Source organism: Phalacrocorax carbo, chromosome 9, assembly GCF_963921805.1.
Source record: "Phalacrocorax carbo chromosome 9, bPhaCar2.1, whole genome shotgun sequence".
Taxonomy (NCBI): domain Eukaryota; kingdom Metazoa; phylum Chordata; class Aves; order Suliformes; family Phalacrocoracidae; genus Phalacrocorax; species Phalacrocorax carbo.
Window position 1 is genome coordinate 36,093,233 of NC_087521.1, and position 27,665 is coordinate 36,120,897.

Below are 27,665 nucleotides of genomic sequence, written 5' to 3' on the forward strand. Positions count from 1 at the left end.
CCAAACACCAACTTAGCATTAAACCACCCATTCTGAAGGCCAAAAGGAAACCAAGAGCATTAAAAAAACAACCCAAGAGGAGAAGCTCTTGCCTCGTTAGCCAATAACCGCCTCTTGTATAACCAACCTCTTAGGAACCGAAAGCAAACTTTAATAGTTCTGACGATAAAAGAATAGAACTGTTGAACACACTTTCTATGCACTATAATGGAGATATATACAGAAATACAGTGAAACTTTCTCCAATACATCTACAAAGTGATACTTTGTGCATCGGTTACAAACAGAAAAGTACGCTTTCCATACAGGATCGTTAATGTACCATAGCAGGAGTGCCCTTACAGTTCCCGATAAAGCAAGTTAATACATTCTTTATTATGTTTATGTAATTAAATAGTTAATCGAAGAAAAAACTTGGTTACATGTTCAACTTGTTCAAGTGTCTGAAAAGAAGTTGGCTTTTGAATAAGCTACGGTCTGGAAGATTTTTTAGTTGCAGTATCATGTAAATTATGAGTTCTTCAGTGACTTCGTAACTAATTAAAGGGAAAATAAGGCTTCGTAAATTAGCTGGGAAGTATGCTGGCTATTACAAATTAAAAGCACTTTGCATTTGCGGCAGTACCAATATGTACATATTAACAAAACGAAAACCATGCCGACGGCTTCCCGTCGAACAAACACACCGAACCACCTTACACGTGACTTGTTCTCCGCTCTCCCTGTTCCACGGCGGGAGCGTGCGATGGGTACGAGGACGAGGGTACTGCACCGGGGAGGAGGCGGCCGCGCCCCGTTCATGCAGCGACGGGAGCGCGCCTGGCTTACACGTTCTTCCTCTCCGAGCCCTCGGCGGGCTCCGCTTTCTGTGCGGGGAAGGCGTGGTGGTACAAATGTCTGTGCGTCGCCGCCGCGCTGTACAGTTTGTACAAAGCCTGGGAAAAAAAAGAGAGCAGATGGTCACGTCCCCCTCCGCGCGTACGGGCTGTGCTTTCGCAGGTTCCAACCCGTCACGGCGCGCGTTTTGTTTTGCTTTGATGGTGTCAAGTGTCCAACAGGGAGAGGAATCGAGGTCAAGAGTTGGCGAATCTTTCAAACATCTCGGCTATGAGAGGAGCGCTCGTGAGTTGGAGTTAATTAAGGGCTACCTGGAGTATGAGGAAGGGACTTAGGTTTTTTCCTACGGGTTTCACATAGAGGTTAAATTTCGGCATCCTCAGCATTTTGCTTTACACCACCAGGCAGCTACAGAGTGCATCATGCAGAGGGCTTTGCTGTGGGATGGGTATCTGGTTTGTCTCGCTTATTTTTCTGCAGATTAAGGCAGGTTTGGTTTGTTTCTGTCTAACTTTACCATTTTCCATTTGTATCCTGGTGCTTTTTTCCCCATCTGCCAGAAAAGCCTGGCCTTCACAAGCAGCAACACCTGTGCGTGCCCCATTTCTGCAGAGCCTCAGCATGACCAGCATGTTCCCAGGCGTGGGGGGGGGTCAGTGCGACAGCTAAACCCCCGGCGTCAGCGGCTGCAGTGCCTGTACCCGCACGCAGCTGAGGTCGGTGTGCACGTGGGCTGCGTCTCCCAGACAGACCCAGCGTCGGTGCAGGCGCAGGGCCAAGGCGAGGCTCTGAGCCCAAAGGGCTGCTGGTATGTGTGACTGGCGAGCCCACCCTGTCCCCTGCCCCGCGGTGGGCTTTATATAGTGAGGGCAAATGGCACAGGAGAAGCCACGATACGGGTCTGGCTGCAGAGGCTTTGGCAAAACCGGCTGTCACAGCTCTGGTGGTTCGGTTTCAAATGGGTTTGTCATTTTGGTGGGGGGAGAGGGAAGCAACCAAGCTCCCCCCAGGCTGCTGCTGGGGACCTGAGGGCTGTTGGTGAGCCAGGATTAGCTCAGGATGGGGTGGGAAGAGGCAGACTGGCAACTGCACACTCACGGCGTGATGGCACCCTCTGGGGGGGTGCTGGATGAAGCAGGCGGGGTGAGAAGACTCCAGGGGTGCTCAAGGCAGTGCTGACCACATCCCAATGGGGCCGCAGGAAACGGCGGTGGGGCTTTGCCTGCCAGGGTTTTGGGACTGGTTGGGAATGTAGTGGCCCGGTGGAGGAGTGTTCATGCAGCTTCCCTGAGTGGCTGTCTTGAAAATACACTTTCAAATCCTACCTAAGCGGCCTTGCAGCATTTTGTGCTCTGTGAGGCTTTTTTTTTCATGCCTAACTAGTCTCCCAGAGCTGGCTTTTACATGACAGGCTTTGTTCAAGAGCTCCTCAATAGCAAAGACCGTGTTCTGCCGCTTGCTGTTGCACGAGCCAGAGCAAAGCCCACGGCCCCAGAGGTCAGCAAGCTTTCAGCTGCTCAGCACATGTGCCACAGTGAGGTACCGAAAGGGCCGGCCTGTGCTGGCCGCTGCGGGAAGGAATGGTTTTTAACTAGTTCTTCTTTTAAAGGGTCTTTTGGACCTGTGGGAGCTGCTCCAACTTTTTCTTTTTTTAAAAATTTTTAAGAGGAACTCCCCACAGTAGCTGAAAAGCGTGCTGACACTGACCGCCGGAGCTGTCGGGCTTTGGCGACATCATAGAAGATGGAGCTGGCTTTTGTTAGGCCTGGGCCGGCACCTGGCTACAATGCAGGATTAACAATAAGCGCGCAGTAATACAAACTTGTAAGGGCGCCTTTTTTTGTTGTTTTAATTAGATGCTCACAAGGCTTTGCCTAAACAAGGTCCCAGTCGCCCTCGGCGCAGGCCTGGCCAGCAGCTCGGTGTTGTGCCACCGGGCAAGCGGAGCCACGACGCGCCCGGCATGCGAGGGCTGCTGCCGGGGCTGACGCAGGTTTCCCTGCAGGTCTGCACGGCGAGCACCAGGCAGGGACCGGCTCCTCTTGGTGCAGTTCTCATGCCATTATGGGTGAGGGGCTCTACTCGGCCTGCTGCCCCAGGAAGAGGCTGGGGAGATAAATATGCCTCCCAGGCTCTGCATTTGGCTTACTCAACCGGGTATGGGGTGTTTTCGCCCAAAACACAACACACAGCACTTCTAGCGGCACAGAGAGGCCTCGCCAAGTACAGGGGCTGCTCGGCTGCCGGGGCAGGAGCCCTGCCTGCGCGCCACCTGCACAGCTGGTGCTACAAACCAAACTGGTGGTTCAGTTTGACCTCCCAGCACGACAGAAAAAGCCCCAAAGAGAACCAATGGGAGAAAGATGAAAATCCCCATCACAACAAACACAGCCCCCACCCAAACCTCTCCCCCACTTGGCTTCCAGCACCGCCTGGAGCACAGCGCCCACGTTTCACCCCCTTCCCCGGGCATCTGGCTCGCAGGGAACAACCCGAGCCCAGCCGCCGGGACGTGCCCTGGTGCAGGGCCAGGATGCCACCGCTGCCCAGAGCCCTCGCAGCTCCCCCGCCCTCTGCAAGCCCAAAGGCAGCAACGCGGCTGAAACGTGCATGGGGGTCCGAGATGCTTTTCCCTGGGAGCCCATGGCCCAGCTGGCCTGTGGGAGCCAAGTGATGCCACATGCGGAGAACATAGAGCCACTTACCTCATTCGTGCTTCCCTGGGGAGAGGCATTGGGAAAGGGGGAGACAGGAAAAGAAAACAAAAAAAAAAGTATCTCTGTGTATCACGCACGCCCATGGCAGCGCACGACGCTCACGACTCTGGCCACAGTCGCTTGCTGGTGCCACCACGGCCGTCTGTTCCCCAGGGGGCTTGGCCCACAGAGGCTGTCCCTCTTGCAAGACCCCTCACAGCTCCGTCCACCCCTCCTGCAGCCGGTCCCGCTGCCACAGGACACGGGACAGAGCCCCGAGGGCTTTGAGCCCACCCGGGGCACTCGGGCACCAGCCCTGTGTACCACAGCGGGCAGTCACGCCGCCCGAGCCCCAGTGCCTGCAGCGGGGCTAGTGCCACCCATCTGCACAGCTCCTTCTTGGGGAAACTTTCCCTTCAGTTGGAAAGCTGCGCCAGGCAGCCTGCGGGGCCAGCCGGGCACTGGGGAGCAGCTGCAGGCACTTTAACCTCTTTATTTTTTCCCAGCTGGGCAGGTTGCAAGCAGGCAGCATCTCTGGCTTCCTGCTGGCTGCATCCTGTCCTTGCTTAACCCCCCCCACACTCACTGGTTCGTGCACAGGGATGGGCAAATGCTGGGCTTAAACACACCAGCATCTCCCAAAGGCACCCAGGAAGGGTCCCCAAGCAAACGGCCGCGGCACAGACCCTGGCAGGGGGGTTTACTGTGGATGCTGAGGACAGGGCAGCCCGGATGAACCCACTGGGACGCAGGCAATGGGCTGCTCTTGCTCACAGGCCACCTTATTTTAAAGGCAGCCTGGCTGAGCAACACCGCTGCCCGGCTCTGGGATGAAGGAACTGAATAATAAATGCTTCCTGTTCTTCCCCCAAAGCTGCAGGTTTCACTCCAGCTGCAGCTCTCTGCACAGCTACGGGAAGCAGGCAAATGTGCGCACCCTCGATCAAAGAACTCGCTGGTGGTTAAAAAGCAGGGGAGGAGCAGGTAAAGCTGTTGAGAACGGCCCTTTCCCCCTCCGAGCACTACAGAAATGAAACCCACGACTGCGGCTGGTGGCTTCTGAGGGCCGAGCAAACAATGAGCTCGCCCCGGCTCTGCCTCGGGAGGAGCAGGAAGATATCACAGCACTTTAAGTGTTATTTCGGCACACGGGCCCACAGCTGCGGCTGCGTTCCGGTGGGCTGCTCCCCTGGCCAGGGCGAAGCAGGGCAGCGGGAGCCTGCAGGGTCCGGGCTTTCCCCGGCAGCTCTGCAATGGGGAGAGGAAAGGGCTGCTGCAGAAGGGGAAACAGGAAGGACTGAGTGTTAAAAATACTGCAGCCGTGGGCTGTGAGATAACCCTGCCAGGGCCGGGAGCCGCAACGGTGCCGTTTGGAATGCAGACAGAGCAACGCAGCAGGGCACAGGGGGGTGGTTGCTCACTGTGACCATTTTTAAGATTTTAGAGGTGTTCTCTTTGACATGGTGGCCCAACCAAGACCTTCCCATGTTGTTTGGGAAAAGAAAAAAGAAATTTAAAAAGAGCAGGTGAGACCAACGGACCCAGCACAGTCGCGGCTGTAATGGGAAAGCAGGGCCTGGTGCCAAACAGGCAGAGGCAAGACCTGGCCTCGGTCTCCAGCAGACCCGGGGAGCGCCAAAATTCCTGCCCTGAACCGGGAGAGATGTACGGGTCTGTTCTTTTTGACATACACAGCAAAATGCACACAAAAGCCACGCACACAGGCTCTGAGAATGCCTCGCCGGTGGGACCCTAGGCAAAGCTGCACCCCTCCCAGTGAGGCATTTGGTGATGGGTTACACAAGAAGGAAAAAAATAAATGCAGAACAAAATAGCTTGCTGTGAGTTTTCTCATCCCCAGCCCGGATCTACATGGCTTGTCTTTCACACTGGGCAGGAGTCAGAGGCTCGGGCTCGAGCAGGGGAAGGGGTGGGGTGGTTCCCAGCTCCAACCTTGCAGTTCGTGCCTGCTCTCCAGCCCACCTTGTACTGCTACGACCACAGCGCGGTCCCACCCAGACCCACCTCCGCTCCCTACGATACCTCCCCCTTACAATCAGCTCCACAAACTGATCTGAAAACATTTCCTCTGTCCCCACTTTCCCCACCTAGAAGGTCTAAGGAATGGCCTAAAACTCGTTGTCCTGCTGACTGAAGAAGCCAGGGCACAGGTCATCTCTCGCTGATCACAGCACAACCAGCTCAAGCAGCTGGATCTACCCAGGCAGAGCATCTAACAACCCTAAATGCAAACACCATTTAAAGGGGAGGAAAAGCCCCAGGAAACTCAGCGCTTAAGAACTTGGTGGGGTATTTTTGTTTGACTAGGTTTTTTTTTAAATCAAAAGCTCTTTATCCTACCTGGTCCCATAACGCTGCGGCCACTTGGTCTATTACTGCGCCCAGTTCTCTGTACTCCCCAGAGTATCTGATATATGCCCAGGTACACAGTGTGATAAGTGTCAAGCCCATGATCATGTTGCACAGACTGGCTATGATGTCCAAGCCAATGAAGCCGGTCACTCCAGCTATCACGTAAGTGATGAAGATGACCACGAAGAGCGTGGCGGGGGTGCGGGCAGCGTGGAAGATGTTCTTGCTGTCGTTGTGCTTGATGTACTGGATGTAGAGCTCATCTATCTCGTTCTCCAGCTGCTGGAGGTAGCGACGGCTGAACTCCTCCCCACCCATCTTCTTCACCCCGCGGAACAGCTTCACAGCCTCCTCCTTCAGCTCCATGTGTTTGGTCTGGAGGTCACTAGGTGCAAGGAAGGGCTTGTCCCCACCACAGACCTGCACGGAAAACGCAGTCCAGTCACTCCAGAAACCTCAGCACCCACAGCTCCTGCGCTCTGCCGTGCAAACCACTGGAAGTAGGGCTCTACTGGCTCCTGTTTGGCACGGACCACTACATCGTGCAGGAAGACCTCCACGACTGTGCTGTCTATCTGGGACAGCTCTGCAGGGTGCAGGTTAACATGGGGAAGTGGGTGTCTGCACTGGGAAGCTGCAGCCCACAGCTCTTACTCAATTCACTCGCAGCCTAAGCCAGAATCTCGGGCAACACTGACAGCTGAGCTACACTGACCGGCAGGACCCCGAACCCCAGCATTTTCTAGTGCTGGAAACTCTGCGGCATTTTTCTTCTGCTTCAGCGTACGGACACAGTAGTTTTAAGGCCCAGGGCAGACCACAGGCAGCTTGGTTACGCAGCTCCGTACCTTTTTCCTGCCAATAGGCAGTGATCTCCAATGCTGATGAACGAGTGGGTGCCTGGAAGTGGCCGGAGACAGGTTGGGGTCTGAGCTTCACCTTAAACCATCACAACCATCCCCTCGCTAGAGCTGAGAGATGGGCTGACAGGGCAGGGCATAGGTGAAAAGCCAGTTATAATGACTTTATCCCCTAATTAGCACCAGCCGTAGGACAGGTTGCACGGTAACGCAGCACTGCCACCCCACCACATCACATTTTTGGGTTGCTGGGGAACACTGGGAAGACGATGCAAATTCAGTAGAGGCCACGTGGTCTGCAAAAAGCTGCCATAGGATGAAACAGTGACCATTTGTCAGTCACCCTCCCCTGTTCTGCCATGGTACCCTGACCAGGCATTGCTCTCCTCCAGCCTGCGAGTAAGCCCCTTTTTCCACCACCAAGAACACAGGTGAGACTCTTTTTGGGACCCTGGATGTGCAGCACTGTAACCAGTCCTGGCCAAGCCCATGCAGGATGTTTTCTAGCAGGAACCCAGGCAGGGAAGTTTCCCCACGAGGACAGGAGAGCCAGGAGACACGAGTGCTGTGAAGAGACGTGCTCAGCACCACCTACCTCTTCCATTCTCCTGCTGTAGGTGTCTTTGGCAGTGGCAACTGCTGCTAAATTGTTGGCTTCTGCTGTGGCCTGCAAGAAGGGTAAAAAGGGTACAAAGTTTAGCTGCAGAAAGACAGGTTTGCAGAGAGTAGCAGCCACTGGCTGCCGGGGTGCCCACAGTCCACACGTGTATGCAGCCAGGACACGTGCATGGTACCCTGGTGCACATGCACAGAATTAAACAGCTCCCTTGTCTTAGCCAAGTGTACTCTCCCCAGCCTCTGACCAATGCCAAGTAAGATCATCCCGTATTTACAGGTCCAGTCTCCTCAGTCCCTCCAGGCAAAAGCCTGCATGAAGAGAGGATTCCTACCCTCAAGCCAGAGCAATGAAAACTTTGGCTTCGGCTGTGGGAAACAGCAAGAAAACAGATAAAAGGCTCAGTCATATGTAAACAGCTACAGCTGCAACCTCCCGCGAAGCCGCCTGGCTCAGACAGCAGAGCTGCAGCCCAGCAGCCGCTGCCCGTGTGTGGGGACACATCACCTCCATGTGCGGTCCCGCCGCAGCCAAAGACGATGCTATTTACCTGCAGGGGAATAATTTCAGCTAAGCTGGCTGATGCTACGTGCACAAACACCACAGTCTAGCCGAGATGCACAAGCCGTGCTGCCGCAATTGCTAAGCTATATCAGACTCATGACTGCCAAATACTTCCAAAAGGGCTGTTTCTTGGGTGGTTGCACTAAGGCGTTTGAAATAACATCACAGAAGACCCAATGTGCTGCACTAGCTGGACCCCTCTGACAATTAACTGGAAATCAATGGCAATTACAGTGCATGAATGCCCACCAGCTCATAGCTCACACTCACGTACCTGCAGCATTGACTTTGGGTGTGGCAATTCTTCCCCTTGGTAGATCTTTATGTATGCCTGCAAAACAGTGCACAGAAAATGACAGCGCATTCAACACTGCATTCACGAGCAACAAGCAAACACCCCCACCCAGTTCCAGACACAGCTTTAACAGGATGTTAAAAGCACAGAGGAGGAGGACGTTCCTGGCACAAGACGGCTTCAGCAGGGGATGCTCTGTCAGAAAATGCTACGGCTCGAGTATGGCTCGAGGTCGACTCCTTGGGTGGCCTGGGTCAGTCACTCACTCAAGACTCTCACTCCACCACTTACGCTAAGTATCCCTACCATTGGATTTGCACCTACCTCCGTCCTTCAGTGAAGGAGAAGGAGCCAGAGTCAGGTAGCCCTGGAGAGTAGGTGGTGAGAATTACTCACTTGTGTTAAAAATGTCCCAGTAGTCATGACAACAAAAATAAGCTTTTTCCAAAGGCAATGGGAATATGGCCCTCAGCCTATCTCCCCCTGGTCCTCAGTTCTCCACGGGAGGAAAACAGCCCTGCCCACTTCTTGGGCTTACTGCGCAGTCAAATACGTGACCGTGAGGTGTTTGCTTTCTGGAGCGATGTGAGTCAGGGCTATTAGCTAGACCGAGAACATTTCCTCCAGCCATCAAGTACTGGCCTGCCTGCTGCTGTTTTCCCCTTTAATTACACCAAAAGTGCGAGCATGCCACAGACGAATAAGCCAATACCTTAAAATACTCCACAAGGCCTCGACAGGTGATATGGTTTCCATTGATCTCCTTAACATCCAGGCTCTCGGGACTAAGAAGCCAAGGAATCAAAATCTTCAAGTTCTTGATGAACTCATCGTCTATTTCTGGAAACAAAACCAATGTCATCAGTACCAGCCCAAGGTCAGACTCGCGCTTCGGTGTGCACTCACATGAAACAACAGCAGGAGAGTCACGCCAGAGGCTCAGGCACCCTATAATTTAGTGAAGTGAGCACTCAGAAATGATTGTGGCCCCAGTTAAGTTGTTACTTTACCCACAGACAGAATATACAGCTGTGCATATATCCACAAACCAGCTTCATGGCCTCAAAAATACTTGTGCAAACACAAACGTGACTGCAGGGGAAAAGAAACTTGCTTTTGCTGGTAATGTGCACACATCGCTGATAGCCTGAGAGCAGCATCTTCTTGCCTAGACACATACACTCTTTGCAAATCATGACCTTTAGTGTACAGGGCACAGACATATGCTGTGTCTTCCCTTTGCTCTGCTCCACAGCCCCCGTAGTGGAAATCTTCTGCCAGGGCTTTGGCTTTCTGGCTCTCAGCCCTGCCACCTCCTGTGCCAACAGTTCTTGGTCATCTACGAACCCATATGTGAAATTCTCTTTGCCAAGCATTTTAAAGCTTCTGCAAACCATTAGGCGCTTGGTACAGGTACACTAAGGACTCCTGCGAGTGACTGTGCATTTACATTGCACCATTGGCCACCCCTCGGCGCAGGTACCAGGAACAGGCACAATCTCTGCTCCTACCAGCCCGTCCCCTTTGCCAAAGCACAGAGCTGGCACATGGCGCTGTTTCAGGAGTCCATGGGCTGCTTGTGGCACTTCAGCAGAGGCAGACTCATCTCCCAGCAGTCATTCTTATGGCTTCATAATGTCTGACATCCTGCCATTTATATTAAACCAGCCATTAAATTAAATTAAATCTCTGGCTGGAGACAGAAAAAAAACCCAACACAACATCCAGGCATTTGGAAGGTAAGGAGAGAGGGGAAGTTTCCCCACATTTCTTCCATCAGAGCACAAAAAGCTGAGTACAGCTCTGAGGGAACAAGAAAATGGTGTCAAGAAGCTGCTGCCAACTCCTGTACCAGTTCTGCACACACCCCTTGTTCAGTACTGCTCAGCACCTGAAATTAAGGGGAGAACTAACAGAGATCAGCTCAGTTTCCACCAGCACACCTCCCCACCGCTGCCTCGCTGTCCTGCTCGCTGGTTAGCATGGAGTTTGCCAGAAGAACAAGTCTTATCACTAGCCAGACAAAACCAGAGAAAAAGTAACAGTTTTCTGTCTGCTGATTTATTTTACGTGACTAACGGGCCACTTTATGGCTAAGATTGCAAGCAGCCTGTAACCAGCGATGCTGGTAAGCAGTTGGTTCACAACAAACAACTAAAAAAAATCCACAGCATGTGGCTCCTTTGAGGGTGGGGAATCTCACCATGGCTTTTCATCCTTCCCCTTTTTGTTTTACCTGTTGAACTAAGTCTGCCCTGTAGGGAAACCACTGATCAGATAAGTCAGGAAGATTAAATACTCCTTGGAAATCTTTTCAAAGTGAAAGAACATTCCCTTGAGAGCACGTGTAACCAGCCTTCCACCCTCCGCAAGCACCAGCCTGCCTTCCAGCAACGAGTCCTCACTGCTCTGCATCTGTGCTGAACTGCAAGTGAGGCATAATTGGTTAATTACAGGCTTAACACCGTGTCCATAAACTTCCTATCTCAGCCCTGCCCTTCCCCAGATGCCTATCAGCCATCTGTCCTGACAGTGCAAACTGCCAGCGGCTCTGAGTCCTTTTTGGCCTCCACCTCTGTCTTAGGTTAAAAGCATCCTGCAACAAACAGGCAGCTGCTGGACTTGGAAGAATGAACAGAGCGTGTGTATGTCATTGGGAGGAGGATCCAACTCCTCTCCCAGAAGTTTCTTCATGGAAAACACTTATAGAGGTTTCAGGAATCAGCAGGACAGTCTTCCAGGGCATCTAAGGTATCCACTTAAATAACAGACCTTTGCCTTCGTACCTTTCAGTTTTCCATCGAAATTAGGGTTGGTGGCGACTTTCAGGCCCGGGTGAGGTAAGAGGAAGCAGGAGATTTTGGTGAAGCAGGAATGGATGTGCTTTCTGACATTCTGCAGCTCTTCATGCTGATTTCCCGAGACCTGCGAGAGACCAGTTTGGGATCAGGGGGTTTTCTTCTGATGGGGACACTGGTAATGCTGGGCCAGCAGTGCTGGCAGGAGCACAGGGCGCCCCACACTATGGCTGCTTGCAGCAGGAAGAGCAAGCCAAGACATCCCTCATGAGGACAAAGACAAGGCTCCTCCAACAACCAAGGAACTAGCATATCTCTGACCACATGCCCTGGGCATGTTATTATCATTTTGAAAATGTGCATGTCCATGTATGACTGGAACAGAAAAGCATTTGGGATTTCCCACTAGGGCCTTTCTTGTCTCCCCTTTAATTAGGTCTCTCCACTACCAAATCACCCATGTATTTCCTGATTAATCCCAGTGGAGCCCTTGCCCATGAGTTTTACTGTACAACTACCTATTACTAAAACATCATCCCTGGTCTCTAGGGAATCTGCTGACTCCCACCTCTAACGCCTCTCCCAGCTGCTTCCAGCAAGAGAAGCCCCAGAGAGCCTGGGCTTGGGCAGAAGCCTAGCACAGACGGCCTCAGCCCTCCACTGAACAAGGCAAGGAAATTCAGCCTTCTAAAATGCCTCTTCTATGATTTTTAAGGCACAACGTTTGACCGTAACCACCATCTCTGTAGGCTGCAGGTCACACCTAACAGCCAGCACCGTGGCCACCAAGCTGAACCCTCACCGGTGCCGGTGCTCTGCACCCCATTCCCTGCTCCCTGCCCAGGATTACGCTCGCCAGAGTCGGCTGTCCCCCAGATCAAGGTCTCACCCTCGTGCCCTGCGTGCTCTCCATCCGCACAGGTGATGGCAGCGTATCATCCCTGGCTCACAAGCCAGATTTGCCTCTTTGCCCTCCATCACCCACGAGCATACACCCAGGCTAGCACTGCTCATTAAACAAAGCCCGGTCAGGAAGAACGCACCTTCAGCCGCTTCTCCAAAAATCTTGCACCACCATCAGATCCGTAGGAAAATTCATAGGGGAAGCTCCAGTCACGAACAAGGAATATAAGGGACTAGAAGACACAGAAACACAGTGGGGTCAGTGCCACACCATGACCCCCCTGCCCTGAGGCCAAGTCACCAGCTGCTCCAGCTCGGAGAGACTCATCTGTTGCTCTGCTGTTTGCTGCTCATCGCAGGACGAGGAGTGGCTACGTGAGACGCGTAACTCTGCTGTATGTTATCAAAAAGGGGTTCACAAGGCAGTTCTGGGCCTCCTTCCCCACTGCCACTGCTCGCAGCGGCTGACCACGCTCAGCTGTCAGAGCCTGCAGTGATTGCGGGACCCCCTCGCCAGCACCCTCGTCCCCACCGTCACGCCGCAACAAGACCTGGCCCTGAGACTCTACCCGGCTCCAGCAGCAACTCATACCTTTACTGGTGGAAATACCCCTCTGTGCAGGGCCATCCCAGCGTGGTGCTGAGACCGCGCAGGCTCGCTGCACATGCGGCTGTGTCCTACCATGGGGAAAAGGGGGAAACAAACCCTGGACTGCTGTATCGGTTTGCTGGGCGGCAGTTTGATTCCCTAGCTTGAAGAATAGCGTCAATTATTTAAACTGCAAAACAAGAAAGAGATTTTTGCTAACCAGGACAAAAGGCAATGAGCTCCCTAATTCCAGCCACATTTAGTTCCATCCTATGGGAATTTTACAGGCTCGTTTTTTCAGCCTTTTTCACCGGGCAGCCTTCCAGACAGACTTTTAATGAGAAGCAGATGCAGGATAACGAGGCTGAATAAGAAATTACTGGCTTTTGTAATCTTTATTGAGGCATTCAAAGCTCCTATGCAATAAATAAATAAATACCAGTATGGCAAACTTTTAATGTTTTAAAAAAAAAAGTTTTCAGAAAAAATCCTGTCTCCAGTGTCTCATCTGTGCAAGAAACCTATGTCCCATGTAGCAAATACATGGTTTGGAGGGGGAAGCCCTGAACGCCAAAGGCCAGGGGGGCCTGTCAGGGCTGCCAGGGTTTCTCTCATGCACATGAATAAGCAGGTCAGCAAGTGGAATGCATTTCACTGGAATTTCCCTAAAAATTGTCTATGTTTAGAAAAAAGATTTAGGGGAGGGAGGGAAAATATTTCCCCTCCTTATCTCTCTTCTATAAAACATCAGGAAAAGGAAAAAAAATAGAGAAGAGTGAGTTGGCCATTCCTAACTGCATGACAAGCCATAGCAACTGCACCCAGTTAGCTGTTACAGGACACGCTGTTCTAAGACTGTGAGATGCTTAGGAGACATGTCCATGTTTAGGACTTTTCCACAAACATATCATGCATGTCTTGCGCTGTTTGACTCAGGAATTATTTTCCTTCTTCTTAAGCAAAATTGTTCCAGCCGTGCTGCCTTCACCACGCCTCATGCCCACGCTCAGCCCCTCCAGCTCAGCAAACTGCCAGGCACCATGTGCAGCCTTTGCGAAGGCATCACGACCACGACTGGCACCTGGCGAGGGCGCATGGGGCGGCGCAGGCCATTATGCTTCAGCGCAAGTGTGAGGACACACCGAGGAGAGGAGGGAGCCAAAGGGCAATGTTAATTTTCCACTGCCAAATATTACTTCCCTTCCAGCAGGATCAATGCAACTGCCTCGCTATGGACACTTTCGGTGCTCTCCCTGCTTGGCAGCATTTTCCTACAGGAGCTGTTTTCCAAAGCCTCCTTTGCAGATTTGTATATTTAAGGACAAAAGAGGTTCAGCTTGTTTGACTCACAGGCCTGGAACTTCACCCAAGAAACGCAGGCTGTAGACTCTCTTCTGCAAAGAGAACTGTCTTGGTTTAAAGCCTGCAGCTACCAGAGAAGCCCCTGCATCTCTCATTAAGCCGCCCTAACCATTAAATTGCCCCCTCGCTAACAGCGCGTTCCTCGTTGCTAGTCTTTGTCCAGCCTCAGCTGCAGACACGGAGCTGCACGCTGCCACGTCCTCCCCACTGGAAAAGTAGTTCATTTACCATCTCCCTTCTCCTGCTTCCTCATCAAAACGCTTGGCTGTCTTTAGAAACTGCTTTGCAGGAACAAGCCCACTTTGCGATGTGGACAGGAGAACTCCATTGCTGACCTGGACACATCGCCATTGATCCTTCCACCAGATTTTGTCACATCCACAAGGGTTACCACCAGTCGTTTGATATTTTTCCCCCGATCGTTAATGAAGATGACAGGGAACCAGGGAGACCCTGGGGGGAGGCCCAAGGAAACACTTCTGAAGGATGATGATTCCCTATTAAAATTAGTTCAATGCACTCTGTCATCTATCAGTTAATGAGTTTTTAATCCATTGTAAATGGATTAAAAAAGACAATGCTGACTTCGTATGTTGTTCACTTGCTTTTAATCAGCATCGTAGGGAGATAAAGCTTACAGAAGGCAATGTATCATGGTGATAGTTACCTTTATCAACTGAACTCTTGGTCTTTTAAAAATTGTTAATGGGATTGTTTGACAAGACCAGCTATCCACATATCTGTGTGACCTGGCAGCAATTACGGTCTTTGGTAAAATCAGAGCCTATTATCCAGTCCTAATGACTTAAGCATATTTAAAAGTTTCCCCTTACAGCCTCCTTTTTACAGATGGAGTAGGAAGTATTTCACTTTCGCTGGAATATTTGGCTACATTACCCTGATAGCTTTTAAATAAGGAACAGGAATATTTATTTAATGTCTGGCTTTTTTCTGTACCATGTTACAATCTTCTCCTAGCTCTTGCTACTACGTATTTTTACTGGTAGCTTTCACATCATTTATCAGTCATCTGCCCACGCCAGCATCCATATAGCCTCAAAGCTCCCCAAAATCTCAATTTGTCCATTTGTTGTATTTTTTTACCTTTTAATTTTATTATTTCCACTTCCTGACCACAGACACCCTATAAACCCCGTAGACCTTCCAGGATGGTGGTGAGGACGGCAGTTCTCTTTTTATTTTTGAAGGCAAAAGTAAAACACTGTAACCCATTCCCAACTACTATTTGCATTTTACAGCATGTTTCGCTCTCTGCTATTTTCCCCTTCGGGAGGCTCACAAACCCTCATCCAGCTACCACCTAACCTACCGTGGATGCCAGCTGGGAGTTGGACCAAGCCATTGGGACTGCCAAAGGACATCTGGCTAAAGGAACAACTTGTACAGGATAAGGCCAGAGCCCCACAGAAGGTGTTTTCCTTCTATCTACCACCCCGATCATGCAGCGAGCCCCGCAGCTCCATTGCAGCGTGAGAACACGTGGGACCCCACAGCATCGCTCCCTCCATCCCCTTAGACCCTGCTCCCTGCCTCACACCTGGTCCCAGACCCCGAAAGCTTCAAAACCTGTTCAACCACCTTCCCAGCCTCCCAGGTGCACAGGATTCGGTGCAGCCATAATCAAAGCCACATGAAATCATTACTTGATCTGTTAAAGGACTGGAGCTTTAGTGAGCTACCACAGCCATGTCATGGGCTCCCTCTGCCCCCCTGCCTTCTGCTTTGTCTCTTTCTGTTCATATTCACTTTCCTATGGGAAGGGGCTGTCACAGCCCACCATCCTCCCAGCTGCTCATTGCTCTGGTGTCCAGAGCAAGTTCTTGTCTGCCCAACACTCTTTCTTTTTTGAATGCCATGTTTTCACAGGTTGGGAAGCAGCAGGGCGAACAGATGTCCCCTATTTGAAGTTAAAACCCCACTTAAACCGAGCCTTCCCACAGCCCTGCTGTTACTTGCAAGAGCTCTGAGCTAATCCTCGTCCTTTCATTTTGCCAGGAGCAGGGATTCCGGGGGCAGGCGGGTTCAAACCTCGCAGAGTGAAGGCTAGGCCGAGTCCCCAGGTAGACGCGTGACAAACCTGCTGCAAAACCCGACTGCTTTCCAAGCCTGGCAGGACATCTGGCAGGACAGGACAGAGCTCTTGGTACAGCAAGGGTTCAGAGAGGGAAGAAAGAGGGACGTTGGATGTATTTGGAAGCCTCTCTGGGGGCAAGTAAGCACAAAGCCTTTCCTTCACGCAGCTGAGCCGGTCCCTAGGCATCCCCATCTCCTTCCCATCCTGCAAACTGCAGTGACACCTCGTGGTGAAGCCAGCCGGCCCGGGGCCAAGCCACCTCTGGCTGAGGAGGATGTGTGCTGGCCAGGACCCTCAGACTCACCTGGAAAGGTTTCAAGAATGTCTCCTCCATGGCCAGGCGACCATACTCAGTGAAAAGCTGGAAGGAGAAGCAAAGAACAACAGGACTGTTAGTTTGTCAGTCTGCGCAGCCGGGCAGACAGCTGCGGGCCACAGCGAGGGATGGTTGTTGACTTAGGGCTAACAGCACCATTTGCAGAGCAGGAACAGAAACTGGCTGGCTGTGTGCTTTCGGTTCACATCTGAGAGGCACACAGAGCTGTTACAGACAATCACTAAGCTGAGCCCTCATGTGAAATACCTCAGCCTGGAATTTTTGGCTGCCAAATCTGTGAAAAATGGCTCAAATCAGCCGCTTGCTGTTGCTTTCATACCAACCAGAAACTTCACGTGCTACAGGGGACTGCTGGAGCCCCGCTCTCTTTAAACACTCCAAGAAGCGGAAATGAATTCAGAAATAAGTACTTTCCCTGCAAACCCCTACTGTGCAAAGACTGTAACATCAGCCTCCCAGCAAGATTTGAAGGCTCTCCAGTCTCTCTGGACTGTAATTTCTAACTGAAGGCACAGTAATGTATTTCACAGATGCCTAAAAATGGGTCAACATGTTAAACAGTACTGGCTTAAAATCCAAACCAGAAGATCAGAGTTGCATTGGGTAAGTTCTATGTTAAAAAGGCGTTATTGTTAAAAATATTTACTGACCGAAATGATACAAAATTCTTCAAATGCTGATTTTGCCAGCTGGACTTTTGCTTTTTTTTCCTTTTTCTTAAGATCCTGGAAGAACCTACCTAACCAATCAATCAACCACCTAAATAGAAGAGAAAGCTAGAGGTAATACCAGGAAAAGGGCAGGACATGTGTGCCACAAAAATCCAATTAGCTGCTTGTCTTCAACAGTCAGGGCTGCAACTACCCTTAGGGGTCACCTGTATTGAGCCAGTACCAGATGTCAATATCCAGGCTTATAAACGGCTACCCAGTTTCTTTGGGCTTCTCCTAATAACCCAGAGATCCCATCCTACAGCATGAATAGTGCAACTTCAGCCTTCAGCTTCCCTATCACCTAAGTCAAACAATCACTTTTACTGCCCCTGCTCATGGAGCACCGGATGGACACTCGCAGCAGCAGGAGTACAGCCAATACAAGGTTAACCCACCCTGGATCCCTCCCTATTACCAGTCACTTTAGCCCCTTGCTGCAAGACACTGCGTGATTCCAGCCCCATGGGTCAGTCCCAGCCTCTAATGGGTCTCTCCTCCCTGGGGAACCCCAGTATAATCCCATGGAAGGATATACAGCGTGAGCTGTATCCAGACTGTTCCTGGCAGACCTGTGATGGGTGCTCCCTACGCAGTCTGTTTGATGCTTCTCTAACCTCACCATTAGAAAGTCAACTTAACCCTCTCTGGCTGCAGCACCACCCGTGACAACTGGTCCCGTGCACTCTCGACATAAGAAGGGATACTGCCCTCCACTTTGCAGTGGCCTCATACACTGCTGAAGACCATCACCACCTCCTCTCTCAGCCACTTTTGTCTCAACTTAACAGCATTGGTTCTTTCAGCCTCTCTGTGCCCTCCAGCCACCCACTGCAGCACAAAGCACAGCCATGGGCCATTTTCAGCTCCACAGGTGATCAGCCTTGAGGAAGGCACACATCCCAGAGACAGGAACAGTCCCTCCTGGCGAGTCTCCCACTGACTGCCCTGCCAAAGGACCCACACCACGCTACAAGAGCATAGGCAAGACAGGTTTCAACCCAAGTGACTGATCCTCCACGCCCATGAATGAATATAAGCATTGGAGAACTGAAAAACCCTTTTATGGCCCCAAATGTAAAACTTCCTTTCCAGAGCAACACAACTTGCAAGCACAGAGCATAATCCAGGCACACCAGTGCCGTGGAGCAGCAGGAACAAGGGTCTTACCTGCAAGTGCTGCAGATCATCCTCCTGCACATTCTGGGACAAGTTATAAACCTGCATTTAAAAACAAAAGCTTCAGAGCCCTCAGAACAGCCTGTCCTTTGGGCCAACATGTGGGTCGGTATGGTTAAAGCCTATGACATTACCATGGGGACACAGCCAAAGTCCCAGCCTGTGGTGCCGGTACAAGACAGGCCCTAAGCACAGCTGTACGGCTGGACAGACTCACACTGTCAGACAGGCAGGCACTGCTGCTCCCTGTGCAGCAAAACACTCCCCATGGGAGCACCAGGGGCTGTCATGTCCCAGCCTGAAAGCCTGTCAGGTGCATATAATGTTCCTTCTCCATTTTTATGATGTGCTGAGCTCTGAACCAAGACACAGCCTCCCTCCCATTCACACTGTCCTCCAAGAGCAAATGCCAGCTGTCAGGAAGGGAAGCCCTAACAAACAGTCCATGTGGTTACTGGTGTGTGAACACCTCCAGCCCAGAGGTTTCTCCAGCAGCATTGAGACAAAAGGACACCCAGTTCCCCAGACCAAGGTTCTTTCCTCTTTGGTAGCTGAAAGCAAAGGGCTGCATCTGCTGCTGGCCTTGCGCTTGCTGTGAGATGAGGAGATGAGACTGTTCCCTGTGGTGGCAGTCATGTGTGAATCCTGCACTCAGTGCAGCCAACGTGATGGCCTTTGCCTCTCCCACCAAAGGCCCTGGCTAACTGCTGTGTTAGGCTGGTGCCAAGCTACGGGGTTTTTGCCACCGCCTTTTAGGAAGTGATGCCCGGAGACATCCCCCTTCTTACCTGTATCGAGCTGATCATTGTGCTAAGGGCAAACACGGTGGCTGAATCCCGCAGGGTGGACTGGCTGTCAAAGGTCCCCTGCGTGTCCATCAGCAACACTGCAACCTGAGAGGCAGAAGGCTCCACATCAGCTTGGACACGCCCGTTCAGCATCTACATCCAAGCAAAACCACTCTCAAATGCCAAAGCGGGGGGTGTTAAATGTCAGCTGTGTTATCATGCTGGGAATCTCACTGCTTCTGCCTCAGACTTAAAACTGGTGGAGGACAAAGGAAAAGAGCAGCCCCAGTCACTCCTGACAGCATGATGACTCCATCAGGCAGCGAAATGCATGTTATGCAACGCAGAGGAGGGAACTGCTCTGCTCCTAAAATACTTGCTGTCAGTGCAGATGCGTCCTGCGTCTGCGTTAGCTTCACGTCACAGAAGCCAAACACAGCAGCATATCGCACCTCTTTAACCCAAAACACATTCAGTCAGTATTAGAAATCACACTGTGAATAATTCAGTGTCACTTTGGTGTTGGGCTCTTCATTAAAGAGTAGATGAATACAAATATTCCTGGCTATAAGCTGAACTTGCAGGATACCCCAAAATCCACTTTGCATTGTATCTGACCACCCTGAATGAAGACACTCCATTTTACAGCTACTGCTCTAGGAAAGGGGAGTAGTTTGCAAGGACCTTAGATTCAAGATCCCTGGGAATAGAAGAGAAATAAACCGTGAGATGCCCAGAACTCACTGCACTAAACCCATTCATGCTAAATTAGGGATGCGGTATTGAAGATCTTCTCTAAACTTGCACAGGCATTTCAGCCACCTAAGAGAAGGCAGAAAAGTCTTATAAAAGCTGGAAGAGAAAAATGACCAGCAACAGAGAAGCACATACCTTTTTACCATCAGGCTTGTCCACCAGGAAAACCTCGCTCCATATCTGAATGCCGGTTGTCTCCCGCTCAGACCCTCCCCTCCAGGAGAAACCAGTCAGAGGCTCATTGTAATCTCCAACCCAGTCCACTGCCTCCTGCAGGTAGGAACAGAAGAAGTTGCTGGAGTTCTCGTTTCACTTTGGTTTTGCACTTATCCTCTGTGCTGCCCCCACCCCAGTGCCAGAGGGGGGCAGCCTCAAAAAGAGAGGTTTCCTACAGGGCAGCAAATGTGAACATCTCTGCTCCAAAGTCAAGAGTCCACTAGAGACCCACTGGTGCACAAGGCTGTGGAAGCATCTGCTCTATTTTATTTTGTGAAGCCCATGCTAATGAGAGGCTTGAGCATCCCTAGAGCACCAAGCCAGTGTCCTGTCCAGCTCATCCCTGTGTGGTACATGGGAGCAATGAGCAGCAGCACCACACCCCTGGGAAGAGACATCTGACCTAGAACCGTACCTTATTGTACATGTACCGCAGCATGAAGTCCATCAGGAATGATTTTCCTTTTCTAAAAGCTCCAGCAACGGACACAGCCACAACCTCTTTATCTCTGACAGCCTCTGAGAGAAGGATGCGGTTCAGTGCCGCTTCATCCAGTTCAAAGGAGTGGTCATCTTTGACAATGAGGACTTGCACTGGTCCTGCCTTCCTCACGGACTCCTCCTCCTCCGAGCTCCACTCGTAAGTCTTCTCTGCAAAACTACCTGTGTAAACAAGTGAAAAAAAGAGCTGTTAGGTTGCTTCTTCTGCAAAGTGCAGAATCACAGACAGCCGGGCTGGACAGGGTGGTAACAGGCCAGCTAGCCTAAATATCCATCCCAAAACAGCATCTTTCAGGGCAGATGTCTGTTTACCTGTCCTCAGACATCTCGATGGAGACTCTGTGCCACTTTGGGGCCATCTGTCCACGTGCTCCCTGCAGGCAGAGAGTTCCCTGCTGGAATCTCCCTTGACAAAACACACCCGTTACTTTTTGTCTTAAAAGAGTTAACATAGAGAACAGCTCACTCCCTTCTTGCCTGCAACAACCTCTTGCATACACAAAGACTGCCATAACACCTCCCTTAGCTTTTTCTCTGCTAGAAAAGAGAAGTCCAAGTCCCCCGATTATCCCTTGCTACCATGGCATCCAGGCATCTGATTGCTCTCCTCTGGACACTCCCCACCAGGTCCTTCCTGAAGGCTGTCTCAAAAGTGGATGCAGCATTCAAGCTGAGGTGTCTAAGTACCTCATGTCTCTATCAAAGGACACTGCTGTAATGCATCCTCTGCGACTGCTGTTTCTGTAGCAACAGCAGAGTCCTGCTCCGCCTGCAGCCTGCACTAACGCTCGAAGTGTAATATGCTGCTTCCACCATCAACCTCATCGAGAGTCTCCCCCGAGACAGCCCCAGCAGGAACCAGGCCAAAAAGACACATGCCCATCCTGATAAAAGCCACTTCTTCACTCCCAAGTGGAAAGGGTATGCAAAGCATGGGCACTGCTCACTTTCCCACTTTGAAATGGCAAGGTTCCCTGCGGGGCTGCTCCCCGGCACAGAGGCGAGAACTGCCCAGGATGCATAGCGTTCATACGGCCTTACAAAAGGGTCTCACCTCCCTGCCGGGACAGGGGACAAGTGACAAGCACGATGCTGCAGCAGGAGCCTTTGGAGGGGACAGGCAGGGACCCAGCGTCTGGTCACTGCACCCACGCTCGGCAACGGCAGCGTGCCAGACAGATACGTATCGCCTGCATGACCCTCCAGGCCAACGCGGCTGAGAGGATTGCAGATTTTAACGGCCTCGTGGTCCATTTGGGCTGCTTTGCGTACCTGCCGCGATACGGGAGAGGGATGCGTTTTAAGACCTGCCATCCACAGACACTGCAACCCTGGTGTTTGCAAAGAGCAGGCCAGCTCCAGTAATTTTCCTTTCATTGTCTCCAAACTTCCCAGCACAGGAAAGAGATGCCAAAAGTGATTAATCATGCCAGTCAGCTCACCTACAGCCACATGAAATCTCCTTGCCAGGAGGGAAGGAAGCGTGTGATGGAAAGTTCCCCCACACTTCTACAAAAACTTCCTGGTTCGTTGGCTCAGGCTGCAAGTTTCTGAAGACAGAAGCCTGAAGTTAAAACTCCTCGGTCTCTGTTTCAGACCCTGACCTCAGGGACCCAGTTTTCAGTCAGTCCCAGCTGTTTCAAAGCACAAGGACTATGTGTGCACGTGCTAGAAGGCAAGCTATAAATACCAAGAGGAATGGGGTTTGCCCATTCTGGGCCTCTTTATAAAGAAGCCCCCAGCAGCAACTTCATATTTTAAATAACAGCAGTGCTTTTGTACGAGTTCCTGATTTCCTATGATCCTGCAATGAAATATCAGGATCATTAAGCCTGGTTGCTAGGGGATTTCTGGTGGCTCTCAGACATATACTACGAGCTTTCTTTGCCCACAGTTGAAAGACAAAGATCTTTTCTTCCCAATGCTTGGAGGTTTTTTAGCAAAACAAAAGTCCCAAACACTCTGAAAAGCTAGATTCTCCACCAGACTGCAGCAGCCGGGCACCAGCAGCACCAAACTCCCTTCAAACACCAGCCCCTGCCCCATGTCACAGCTTAGGGGCCTCCAGGAAAAAATACCCTTCCCATCCCAAATACAGAGACCCAGGATCCAGGCGCACATCGCCAAATGCCTTGAAAAATGAAGGCCTCTGAGAGCAGTCAGTCCTCTTGCTGCACACACCAAACACCATTTCTAGCATTAAGATCCTCGCAATGCGTAAGTATGGACAGGTGCCAAAGGGCCACAGGCTTGCGTGCTGTTTTTAAGCACTGCCGTGCTGCAAGTGCCATATAAAGTCTATGATAGGAAATACCTCCTCTCCCACAGTTGCCCAACACCCTGCTCAGCTGAGTCCATTTTTTTTTCCTTTTTACAGCTGCACAGAAAGGACAGTGCAGAGATCCTTGTATAGGATGTGACTCATAGTGGAGGCAGGAAAAAAATTAGTAAATCAAATTAAATCAAAACATTTCTGGCTCTAGCCAAGCTATCAGGAGTCCAGGTGAAATAGCTGTGTCACCTCCCCAGACCAGACAAGTCCCACCTCCGGACATGCAGAGAGAGGGAGAGGGGAATCAGCGTTTTAGTCATGCCACACTAGCAGTAATGGGAGCTGCAGCCAGAGCGCCCAGCTGGGTACCAAGACAGGCACAAACCCTGCTGTCTGTGGGCTTCAAGCGTAAGGAAAAGCAGCACGATGCCCCCAGCTCAGGACAGCTGAATGTCAAGGATCCGAGCACCAGGAGAGAGGACTGAGGATAATCCCTCCTATCCTACTACCAGAGGGACAGTTGGTGCCAGATTCCCTCTCCTGCTGCTGGTGGTGCCTAGAAGGGATTCTCCAGGTCTTCCACTCCCTCCAGTCCAGCTGCTGGGAAGAGCAACAACCAGCGTAGAGGTGGAGAGATGGTGATGTCCCTTCAAAACATCAGAGTCTGTAAGGAGCACAGGGCTTTTTTAGCAGGTATTGACAGATTTTGGGAGAATGTCTCTGGACACAGGCATGTAACCATACAGCCCAAAGTGGCCATCGTCTCCTAGGGGATGTCCTTGCTTCCATCGTCTGGACACGAGGAAAGCTGGGCTGTTTGCACAACACGGGCAAAATACAAAGTATTATGAGCAGGATATGTTGACTTCCCAGTTCACTGGAGATATCAGGAGAAAAGGCATTATATTAAGCAGGTCTCTGAACTAATTTCAGCCTTGTTATCTCTGCTTCTTTCATGTATGTCACCTGCAGACAAAACCCTGCCTTTCACATTTATTCCCATGTGATGAAACATCCATGCCCTCTTTATTAGATTACACTAGATCACACTGGAGAGGCATTTTATAAGATGGCTGTGCATTACTGGAAAACAATTATTTTAATTGGTCTTTCTGGCATAAATTAGTTATCTGCTTTGAAGGAAGTTGTACCTGGCAATGACAAAACATCATGTGGCCAACAAGGAAAGAAAGGAACACTAAGCTTTCCTAAACACACTCTTGTTTTCACTCATTTTCTAACTTGACTCCTCCTTTTTGTTGGCTCTCTCCTGGCGCCTTGCAATTACGTCAATTCTCAAGCTGCTCATTCAGAAACTACCAGGATACAGTTCCTTTTCCCCATTTCATAACAGCTCATTTCCATGACTCTAAAGCCGGGTGGAATCTACATCTCTTTTCCATATGGTGATTCAAAGCGGAAAGGTGATGGAGATCAGAATTTGCCTTCACACATACTGGGCTGTTGGACAGCAGCAAGGAAATGGCCCAATTCACGCAGACAGCCCCATAACATAAACATACAGCTCGCTTTATTCGAGTCTAAGGGAAAAACAAAGCATTCTTCAACTGCTTTAGGATTTATTTTTGGTTAAAATTAAATAAATTAAAACAGTATATTTCACATTGTGCCTGTGTATGGAATGACAGCCAATGTCTAATGTATTTAAGCTCCTACAGAAGACTAAATTAGCTAAATTACATGTCACTAATTATGCAACGTAGCTTTGGTGAGTGCTTGCTTAAGCCTGTTCTCCCTTAGCTATGGAAGAACAGGTCACAGAAACGCTGACTGCTTTCCAGACACCAACTAATAAAGTCAGTTTTTTGCTTAAAGGAATTTGCACAATAAATACATTTCATTCCAGAGAATGAAATGCAGCCATGACCCATGGCATCATCTGTGCAAACACAGGCTGCCTAACCAGACCCTGAGAAAGCAAATTTGCCAGCCCAGCTCTTGTGCTCCCTTTGGATCCCAGGAGCCCTACCTATCCAAGCACTGCCCATGAAAAGCAGGGGCTGCCGCCTGGGCCCCAATCCCCCCTGCTAAAATACACAGCCATCATGCGGTGCTGCTGTTCTGATGGTGTTTGAACCAAGTTACTTTACTGCATGGGAAACCAGAAACTACCAAGGAGAGAAAATACAGGCTTGATGGGAAGCTTTAACTTGTTATTTCCCTGGAATGGAGCATCCCTATATCGACCAGGTTAGGTTGCTTATCAGCAGCCCTCTAGGGATTAATTCGATCACCAGCATAGCTGTGCAGATCCTTTTTGAAGCTGTGTTCACCCCAGCTGTTTACATTACAAAAATACTACGGTGCCACTGACAATACCACGAGCCAAGCGCTGAAAAGACCTTACAGTCAGGCTTGATCCCTCTGCACATTCTCCAGAGAGTTTCAGCTTCCAGGAAGCTTATCTGGCCTCCGCAAATGGCACCGGCAAAGAAAGACATCTCTCTCCAAGCTGCAGTCACCCATCACATTCAGTGCGGCTGCCTCTGTGACATGAGTTCTGCTCACTCTATTCATGCTGAACTACCTCCGCCACACAACAAGGAGCCAGCAATCATCAACAAGGCTCTGAGGAGGCTGGGAAAGGCAGCATCGCTTTGAGCATGCACCAGACACCCTCTCCTCCTCTCTGAGACAGGCTTGTGCAGAGCTCTGCATCTTATCCAGCTAATAAGGGAAAAAGAAGAAATAAAGCATTGAAGCAAAGTGTATATACTGGACAACCAGGGCAGAGGGGATGCTATAGAGCAACAACCTGTATCGATCTTGCACAAAGGATGCATGGCAGGGCACAGCTGCGTCTCGAGGCGCTGAGACTGCCGCGGGAGCCTAGCCTGGACAGCTATGAGTTAGCAAATTCCCTCAGCACAGGGCTGCCATAAGGTGTCTAGACTGAGCTGCTCCTGGGAGACGGTGTCTTCGAGAGGTTGAAGCAGGGAAGCCTGACTGGGTACAGCCCTCTCTCACACCCATCAGCACTCTGCAGCCTTGCCTGCGCCGTGCTCTCAGAAGGTTCCCAGCCAGCGGGTCAGAAAGCTTCCCAAGCTGGGTTTAACAACACATGCACATTCACCTCCCCTTTCTATGTCCTACCTGCACCTCCTACACCGAGGGCACAGCTGACCACACAGCCACACGATGCTCCCTCCACCCTGCTCACACCTCTGTTGGTATTTCTGACACCCCACAGAGACAGAGGACCCCAGGACCCAGGGAGGGGAAATGCCCAGTGCTAGCCATCAGTAACACCCACCGCCCAGAGCCACCAAGCCCCTCTGAAGCCACACATGTACCTCCCTCACACCCCAGCCCTGCTCGCTGCCTCCTTACACGTGGGGCTGGTGGCCTGGAATGCAGCCATGAACGGGAAGGCAGCACCAGACCTTCTTGTGCCCAAGTGGGAAATCACTTGCACCTCCCCAGACTGGATGCACAGATGTAATCACAGCTCTGATTCATGTACCAAGGTGCAAAGCAAGCTCTTGATTTTTGTGGAAATGATGGGTAAGTGGCACAGCCCATGATGAACATCTCCACCCAGGGAGCTACAGGGCATTGCTTAGAAGCAAGTGAAGAAAACCATCATGTTAAAAATTAGCCCTGTCCTTCCACAATCAAGAATGGCAATTAAAAGGCCAGACTTGATAGTCATCTGGGGTCTCACTTTGTGATCCCAAGCTATCCTCTCCAAAGTCAGGGCGAACTCTTATAACCCAGCTGCAGAGCAGTGCTAACACCTCTGCCCAATGCAATCCACACTCCCATGTGCTCCTGGCGAGCACCCCACTCTGCACCCCAGGACGCTTGCAGCAGGGAAGCAAGTAGGGTGGCTAATGCTGCCAGGCTTGGTACTCATCCTTGGGGTTTTTTTGAGCAGTGGTAAGATGTAGAGTGCACCTTCTCCCCGCCAGCCCTGAGTCATCCAGCTGGCAGCACAGCAGCTTCAGCTAGAGCGTGGCCAACTCAGCCCCTTTTCCCTTTGGCAGACGAAACAAGGAGATGAACGATTATGCTGATAACACGAGTGGTTTGGGACCTTCCTGCATAAAAGCCTGCTGACAGAAACAAGAGCTTGGAGGATTACTGGCCACCAAACCTGTCTGTTTAACAGACACATCTCAAATGCCAAAATCCAATAGGAAACTTCTTAATGAGGACACCTACTACCACTTACATGAAGCTATGGTGCCTTAGCTGGCTCTGAAACAGCAGCCGTGTCCGCTGCTGTGAAATTCCCAGGCTGAGCTCGTTATTAGCATGCTTCAGAGACACAGGCATACAACTACCTTGAGAAGAAAGCGGATCAGGCAGAGGTTTTTCTAGAAGTTTTTCAGGAAGTTTGAGGTCACATTAGACAGTTATGTGGTTACGGCTGTGCCAGTTCACGTGCCAGGATGGGTTGATTCAAAGGCAAGGTGGGCAAATCCCAGAGGGAACCTTATTCTCACTAGTGTGTGTCAAAAGACCATCATAAGAGAGCTCTGCCAAAAGGCAATTATCTATTTCTCTATATTTGAAAATCCTGGGCCTGCTCACTTACCCACATTTAAGCCTAGCTGGGCTCAGGTGTGACACTATGACTGAGATGCACCTTGCACGAATGCATCTCCAAAAACCCTCGCTTCACCCCTGGCATGAATTTTCTGCATGGTCCTTCATCCACTCTGTCAGCAACCAGCCTCCCTCCACCACCAGTATTTGATTTAGTCATTTCTGACATGAGATTCTTTTTACCCTTCTGTTGTTACAATTGCCTGAAAATAAAGTTTGGCAAATGTGCCATGAAATCCTAGGATACAGCATGAAAGGCAATTATGCTCTGGAGAAATGTTTATATATTATTGAGTGCTTCAAATGTGTTTTACTGGCTTGGCAGAGTTCAGCGCCTTCTCTGGAG

General features: G+C 50.8%; 1 protein-coding gene across 2 annotated transcripts in view; it reads right to left on the reverse strand.

Moving 5' to 3' along the window:
- Positions 1-130: 130 nt before the first annotated feature.
- ATL1 (atlastin GTPase 1) overlaps positions 131-27,665 on the reverse strand; it is a 31,657-nt gene continuing 4,122 nt past the window's right edge. The window contains exons 2-14 of one of the 2 annotated variants that reach the window (XM_064461161.1): positions 20,390-20,637; positions 19,894-20,028; positions 19,003-19,107; positions 18,206-18,256; positions 16,293-16,349; positions 12,083-12,175; positions 11,028-11,166; positions 8,954-9,081; positions 8,221-8,277; positions 7,362-7,433; positions 5,895-6,326; positions 3,543-3,557; positions 131-935 (exon numbers count right to left, since the gene is read on the reverse strand). In XM_064461161.1, coding sequence (XP_064317231.1) covers positions 825-935; positions 3,543-3,557; positions 5,895-6,326; positions 7,362-7,433; positions 8,221-8,277; positions 8,954-9,081; positions 11,028-11,166; positions 12,083-12,175; positions 16,293-16,349; positions 18,206-18,256; positions 19,003-19,107; positions 19,894-20,028; positions 20,390-20,637 — 1,643 coding nt within the window. In that variant the 3' untranslated portion in view covers positions 131-824. The remainder of the gene's footprint in view (positions 936-3,542; positions 3,558-5,894; positions 6,327-7,361; positions 7,434-8,220; positions 8,278-8,953; positions 9,082-11,027; positions 11,167-12,082; positions 12,176-16,292; positions 16,350-18,205; positions 18,257-19,002; positions 19,108-19,893; positions 20,029-20,389; positions 20,638-27,665) is intronic. The other variant, XM_064461162.1, reaches the window with a different exon arrangement.